Source organism: Anneissia japonica, unplaced genomic scaffold (genome assembly GCF_011630105.1).
Source record: "Anneissia japonica isolate Jap-2015-1 unplaced genomic scaffold, ASM1163010v1 scaffold287708_len1499824_cov190, whole genome shotgun sequence".
NCBI classification, from domain to species: Eukaryota; Metazoa; Echinodermata; class Crinoidea; order Comatulida; family Comatulidae; genus Anneissia; species Anneissia japonica.
In genome coordinates, this window is record NW_022752295.1 from 288,679 (window position 1) to 296,596 (window position 7,918).

The window sequence follows — 7,918 nt, forward strand, 5'->3', positions numbered from 1 at the left end:
CTAAAATAATGGAAAATGGCAGCCATTTTAAATTGTAATAGCTCAAAAATGTGTACAATATTTAGTCAACTGTTGCTGTCATTGTTATAAGTGGATTTCCAATTGAATACTGCATTTTAATGACATAAATTTACAATATTAGTGACAATTTTATGAAAAAAATGGCGGCCATTTTGAAACGCCCTGCAATCCCCCTTACATATGAAAAAAAAAATGTTGCACATACTTTTTTGATTTATCTATGTCTACTCTACATCATATCGAATTTTTAAAAAATATAGCAAAAGAAAATGCAACCAACCAAAGTTTCCTGGACTATTTAGTGATAATTTTTTACAGGTTTTTGTGGGACTTAAAGAAAATATCTGAGGTCTGGGATGAAGAAAATGTGTATTTAATAATGTACTTTTTTATTATTTTATTTAGTATTCTTTTAAAAGGACCATTTTAAAAGGTGTTTGGCTGCCATATTTATCGGATAAGTGTTTTGCATGATCACGGTCACACATTCTAATGATGTCAGGTGTGATCCCTTTTACTTTATTTAGTTTATGTATATAAAAGTTATATAAAATATAATTGTTGACAGTGTTCAATGGTCAATTCGATAAATAATAAACACCAATTCAATAAAAATGTGCTTTTTCTTTTGGTCATAAGAAGAGAAATGCTTATTATTATTATGGTCAGTCAAGCCCTCTAAGAATATCTGAAAATTAAAAACTAAAAAAAAAAAATCGAAAGATTTATTGTCAAAATAGTATATAAATGGTACCCTCTTTCTTACATGGTCAGTCAATTTCCACGCGCCAAGGGCCCAGACTGTATTTTTGAACCAGGGCCCCTCACAACTTAGTTACGCCACTGCATAAAGTAGACGACTCATTGGACACCGATTCGTATATTAACGCGTTGCGTAGATTTATAGCTCGTCGAGGCCAAGTTAAAAAAATAAGATCAGATAACGGGACTAACTTTGTAGGTGCCGAACGTGAACTGAAGGCAGCGATTACAAAACTAAATGCATCTAAAGTTATAATAACGTAATATCGACTGGAGATTTAACACACCAGCGAGAACTCATCACGGTGGCGTATGGGGCACCAAATAAGATCTGTTCGAAAAATTATGAACAATTTAGTAAAAGAACAGAGATAAAGCGAGGAAGGATTTAGAACGCAATGTGCGAAGTGCAGTCAATAATCAACGAAAGACCTATATTAAACTAAGTTATCTAGTCGCCCTAATGACCCAGAAGCTTTACATCCAAATCATTTGCTGTTGCTGAAATCCTAACCAAGTTTAGCACCTGGCTTGTTTAAGGAGAACGATCTGTACTGCAGACGACGTTGGAGACAAGTGCAGTATATGAGCAACGTTTTCTGGAAACGGTGGATACGCGAGTGTTGCTACAAGAGCGTAAAAAATGGACCGTTACAAAAAAGAACTTGCAAAACGGAGATGTTGTATTAGTAGTTGTCGATTCAAATGCCCCTAGAAATTCATGGCCCTTAGGAAAAGTCATCGAGACAATTCCAGATAAACATGGTCTTGTGCGTCAAGTAAAGATCAAAACGCAAACGAACACTTTAATTAGACCAATCAATAAATCATGTTATTCTTGAACAAGATTAATACCAATACCGGTAATACAATTGTTGGTTTGTGATGTGATATTTTATTCAGGATTTAATCAATTGCAAGGTATTGCAAAGATACAATCAATAGTTAGTTGATTTAACATGTAAATGAGTATATTTCTTAAAGAATTATAATAATTATATTGTGATAATTAACGTAAAATGTTATTCACCTTTTAGACAAACAATATTCTATATCGTTTCAATTGTATTCAAATTTAGTTGATTTACATTATTTTTTCAACGTTGGTTTATTTGAATGTGCTTTGAATATTATTATAATATATAATATGATTAAACATGATTTGTTCCTTCATTTGAATGTATTAATTTCGCTACATTTTAAGTACATTTGTTGATAGTGAATTTAGTTGGTTTTAATTATAACTTTTTTTAGAAACGATGTTTGCTCACGATATGTCTATTATCAGTTTTATCTTGACCTTTACAGTTATGATAATATTTGAGGTTTATTCATTACTTTGATTGCTCTATTGAAGTTTCAATGAACAATTTTTGCCCCTATTGTGATATAGTTGAGAACACCTGATTTGAAACAACCAGTCCTGGCATAGTTATGAATACATCTGAAATCAATAAACTTATATAACGTTTAATAACATTGAAAATTGAAAACTTATAAATACTGAACTATCAATGCATTTTGTGACAAATGAGGTCCTCAACAGAACGTAAACCAAGGATACTGAAGTCTGTGTACAGTACAGGATAATTCAAAGAGGGACGAAAAACAAGTAATCCTTCATTGAATTTCTCAAGTGAGGAAATACGACCCTTTTAATGATAAAGTCAAGGTGGAACATTATATTCAGTAAGGTCGGACAATAGTTTTAAATATTTATAATCATTTTAATTAAAAGGGTATTAAAAAAAAATGAGAGAGAACAGAAATAGGACACTTATCCGTTTTTAAGATGTGGTTGCTCCTCTAAAACCAAAATGGTTTGCATTCCAAAAAAGTTGGAAACTAACGATAACCTACCAAAATGAGAAACATTGGCGAGTCATGGTAAATATTAACAATTATACTTACTTATTTCATCCTTTTATAACCACGGACACTTATGCCGGACATAATTTGAGATATTATTAATTTTTAATTGTCACAGACAAATAACTATACTATATACAAAAGGTTACAACACGGATAATGTTATTCATGAATTATAGACGGGCCCATTATTTCTTCTTTCACAGATGTAGATAGTGCATGGCAGTGTTTTTCCGGCCTTTTCATTAATGTATTCAACAAGGTAGCTCCTTTGAAAACAATCGTACTGAGCAATGGATAAATGGTAAAATTCTTAACATAATTCGTCAGAATGATGACATTTTGATGAAGACGTTGGGACAACAAGGCGACCTCTTAGCTAAGTATCGTAAATTAAAAAACAAAGTCCTAAGAATCAATATTTTGTCAATAAGAGTAATGAAAACAAAAACAATTATATTTTTTAAAAGTATTACGGTACATACAATTTATTTTAACGAATATGTTGTCCTTTTCCTGAAAACAGTAATATTTTGTTATTCTCTTTCGTCTCTTGAATCAAATTGTTTCTGTGAAAATGCAAATAATCTACCAATAATATGTCAAGATCAGGTGCATGCTTTTTGTAATTTCTAACAGAAAAATTAATTAATTATTGAGAAAACACAGATGAGACGCGAATCCAGTAGGGGGAACATGGCCGGTGCCTCGCGCCTAGACTGCCTAGGCCTCTCGACTATGATGATTAAGATAACAACAAGAGATATGACTAGCAGAGCAGCCATTTCGCTGCAACCTACTGAAACCTTACATGATCCGCAAGATTTGTTGTGCCCCCCCCCCAAATGTTCTGGATCCGCCACTATTAGATGGTTGTTGTGAACGTCCTACATGAATATATCGATATATTAGTATATATCACTAATAACCTGCATGGATAAGCTCTGAACTATTAAAACGTACCGATTAACGCTGCCATTCGACCATTTGAAGACGTTATGACTGGAAGACAAACTGAAGGAACAGCAGCGATGAAGTTCATAACGCCGTATTGTAGCGTTCTTGAAATAGGAAGAATATCAGAAAATATCGCGCTACCAATCCTTCCACATAGGTCTGCTAACCCCATCAGTGCTAGAGTAAGTGAAATAGAAGGGTTACTCATGCCCGCATCGACGAGGAAACTGCCCTGTGAGATGAAAGCATTATAAAAGTTAAGGAAAAGAACAACTAACTATTTATTATTTTTAAGTGGTCTCACTGTAGAGGTTGTAAGTCGATATTATTATTATCCGTGTTCGTTAAGGCAAAAAAAAAAAAAAAAAATTGTGTTGGCCACGTTTTGGGAAAATCCAAAAAATGGGTAGGTCGGTAAAAAAACTTTTTTTTTTACAACCAAATATGAGTTTACGCCTAAAATGTAGAAAATACGCAAATAAGGCAACAAATTTGGATTGGCATCGCGTACCATCCAGCAAAATAGGCTAGATTAGGCCCCCTAGGCCTCAAGGCTATTCTCCAGCCTTATTTACTCATAAAGAAATATTGCTCTTGACAAAAAAAAAAAAAAATGTCGATCCTTACTGTAATTTGTAAAACATGGGTCGGTCGGGCGTGGCCAACACAATAATTTTTTTATGTTCAAAATATTATAGGTACTAGAGGTATAAAATGATCGTTAGCTTCAATAGACAGCTCTATGGTTGATAAGCATTAACTTAAATCTTCAGACCCTCTAAATGTATCTGCAAAGAAATCTTCAGACCCTAAATGTATCTGCAATACCGTAAATGCTCGAATAAGCGCCTCACCAAACGGCGCTTAATCGAGAGCATTAGCCTACCCAAGGTGTAAAGAAATACTTTGAGAAACAGGGTTTTAAATACAATGTATACCGTGTTAAAATGAAGACACAAGCATTTCTTTATAAACGTTTATTTATGATTACGTAGGACCTATGATAGGCCTACCGAACTACGGGAATACTTCAGATAGGTAACATGAGAACGGCATGGGACAGGGGTAGGGCCAGCGGATTGCCGGGGATAGCCCCCCCCCCACCCACCACATCGGGGAGAAAAACCACAATTTGTTGGGGAGAAAAAAAATGCATATGCATTTTTTTCATATTAGTAGATCCCAAAACTGATTAAATAGGCTGAAGTCTTTGAAACCCCTAAATTATCATATTTTTCAGGGGCTTTTGAGATTTTGAGTGACATCGGCTTCCCGTCTGGACCCCCCGTCGGGCAAATTCTGGCGCCACCACTGGCATGGAAAGCCCCACGCCAATATGTTTTTTATAAGCGCCGCTCTCAAATATGCGCCACCAAAAATGTTATTACGGTAATAGTAAAAACTCACAATTCCTATGAACGTAAAAGACATTGCGGTTGCAGCTAATAAACAACCTGGTGCAGCAAATAAGAAGTCTCGCCTTCTGAAGACATCAATGCACCTGGCTATGAAAGATGTCTGAGGTACTGCCTCCTGTGTAATATAGTTTTCTTCTTTTTCGTCTGAGTGTTTCACCACCGCCGGGTTCATTTCTACCATTACGAGAGCGGATAGATACCCGATGATGGCGTACAAAACACACAAAATCCTCAAAGAACCTCTCCACGAATACTCCAAGTATAGCCAATCCAAACACGGGGCCAATAGGACACCTATAGAATATTATGTGATAATTGTGTATTGATCAGATGCGGCATGTAATCAATTATCAACGTTTGGCATTCGAAAGCTAAGAGGTTTGCCTGGAAAAACCAATAATAAAATCTAGTCCATTGATGCATTTTCATCTGAAAAAACTGACAAACATTATTAAAATAATTTTTAAATTGAATTTACTCATTTTGAATTAAACATAAAAAATAATCAAGCGGATTATAGAAAAGTGTATAAAAGATTTCATTCTAGTTTTTATACCAAAAAATGGTAAAAAATGCAATTATGGTACCTAAAAATAACTGCAAAATTGAGTTCTTTTTTTGTGTGTTACAAATAAGGCCTACAATATTTTATGGGACAAAATAGTAATACAAGGGAATTTCACTGTTCCCTGGTGATACGATATGTTTACCTACACTTGCCCCACAAAATGCCGTACACGTGGCCCGTGATGCGTTGCGCCTATCAAAATTCCTCAGGATCATATCGATAATAGTCACGTGAGACAAATTGTACCCAAATCCATAAAGTACCCCGTATGTAAAGCAGAACACCACAATGCGTTCGACGAATGATGATATTAAAAGACCCAGACAGCATAGCGAAACTCCGAGAGCGACAGTCATTCGATGACCTAGCGTCTGGAACAGTAAGGTTACCACAACAGACGAACAGCTAAACAAAGCAATCGAAACTGCTCCCGGGACACCTAAAATTGTAAGGGAAAACAAAGGTGACACAAATTGTAGTACTGTAATATACATTCTTACAAATGACTATTATTATTGTCTCAAACTTTTTCGCCAATTGAAAAATCTGTATTCATTCATCAATAAGAGATCTATCATTGCAATACATCATATGTAGGCCTATGTTTGCAAACTGTCAAGAGGGTCAGGCGTGTATCTGTTTTTTCGGAGTATAATTAATTCAGATCCAGAGATGACAATAATTATTGCCAATCAGTTCGCTTATTCATCATGAAATTTCATCACATTTTGTTCACTCCCCTAAATACTAGGATGTGCTGGTAAGATTACACTGAAGATGTAGCTGCACTGCAAAAATTGACATAGGCCTAATTATGTCAAGATTTTTTTTTTATAATAAAACAGTTAGGCCGGCCTAAGTGGTCTCATTAAAATCAGTTGTGATTTCAGATTTATTTCAACCATTCTCATTAGGCCTACTAATTTCAGTAAGGAAAAAATATTTCTGCCGATTAATCGTTCAGACGCGTGCACAGCTCTGGAAGAAATATATTGTAGCACCATTGCGGCCATTCTTTTAAATGTCTTCCCATTATTGGCATAATATATTGAGTTCATATTTATGTCCATTAAAATATCGTTAACAAATTATTTTACAGTAACACGAGTCTACAAAATATTGGACGAGGACGCTACACACTACAAAAAGCAACACATGTGAGAATTCATTTTTCAAATTAGGCCTACGTAAAGCCTGTTTTCACTAGGCGAATTTATTTGCGCGAATCAAAAGCGTCGGTTCGCTTCCTGAACTCTAATTAGCTGCGCATTTTTCGCTTTGCAAAAAGTAGAAACAGTTCGAACTACCGATTTCGTTGAAGCGGAAACTCCTATAGAAATGTGAATGCGCATGAACGACGCTTTTGAATCGCGCGAATAAATTCGCCTAGTGGAAAACCGGCTATTATACCCATTTCACACTGATGCTATTTTGCAAATATTAACAACTTGTAACAAGTTGTAACCAGGTTTGGATGAGTGTGAAAGCAAAATCCTTGAAAACTTTCCGAGATTTCACAGGGGTCCCGAGTTATCTCGGAACAAAAAAACAGACCATCGCGAGGCCTGTTTTTTTCCCAAAATCTTCCGAGTTGTTGTTGCGCATGCGTTATGTCCATATTTTGACCTTTTTGCGGACTGTGTTTTTTTTTTTTTTTTAGTTCGAACGAATGGGGGCAGAGATGGAAAACGTATCAACATTACTACCATTTGTTAATAGGCCTAGACCTAAAATCAAAAGAAATCTCGCTAAATTTCACATGTCTGATGTAGAAACAATCACGAGGCTTCGTAAAATACGCCGACAGCGAATCATTATGATGCTTGTCGCACTGATTGCCTCTAACAACAATGGTGAGCTACCGTACCGGCCGGCGGCCCGACTGCGCCTAGCTAGCCTCTAGGCCTATCTTTCTCGCCAGCTTGACTACAGCAAGCGAGCTAGGAGTTGAATTCGTTTTACTCTCCGAAGACTAAGGACCATGGAATAATTATAATCTTGTTAATTCGGTACCAGGCCTAGTTTAGTAGTTGATATGTAATTCGGACAACCTACAACTAGCCTAGGCCTACTGTACTACCCTAGACCTCTAGTCATAATATTCTTCCGAGTTTTCCCGAGATTTCTCATGGTTTGAAAGTGCATGTGTAAAACGAACCAAAAATCTCGGAATATCAAACTTGTTACAACTTGTTAATAGTTGTTAAAAGTTGTAATATTTTCTGCTAGTGTTAAATGGGTATAAGAGGCCGGTTCCCACTAAAGGCCGGTTCCCACTAAACTTGTCATAGTCCACCAGAAATACGGATTTGAAGCACCGAAG

The 7,918-nt window shown here is 35.8% G+C and overlaps 1 protein-coding gene across 1 annotated transcript in view; it reads right to left on the minus strand.

Annotated features, from left to right (window-relative positions):
* Nucleotides 1-2,815: 2,815 nt before the first annotated feature.
* Nucleotides 2,816-7,918, minus strand: part of LOC117122278 (monocarboxylate transporter 11-like) — a 5,985-nt gene continuing 882 nt past the window's right edge. The window contains exons 2-5 of the mRNA XM_033267820.1: nt 5,738-6,034; nt 5,017-5,321; nt 3,616-3,841; nt 2,816-3,221 (exon numbers count right to left, since the gene is read on the minus strand). Coding sequence (XP_033123711.1) covers nt 3,211-3,221; nt 3,616-3,841; nt 5,017-5,321; nt 5,738-6,034 — 839 coding nt within the window. The 3' untranslated portion in view covers nt 2,816-3,210. The remainder of the gene's footprint in view (nt 3,222-3,615; nt 3,842-5,016; nt 5,322-5,737; nt 6,035-7,918) is intronic.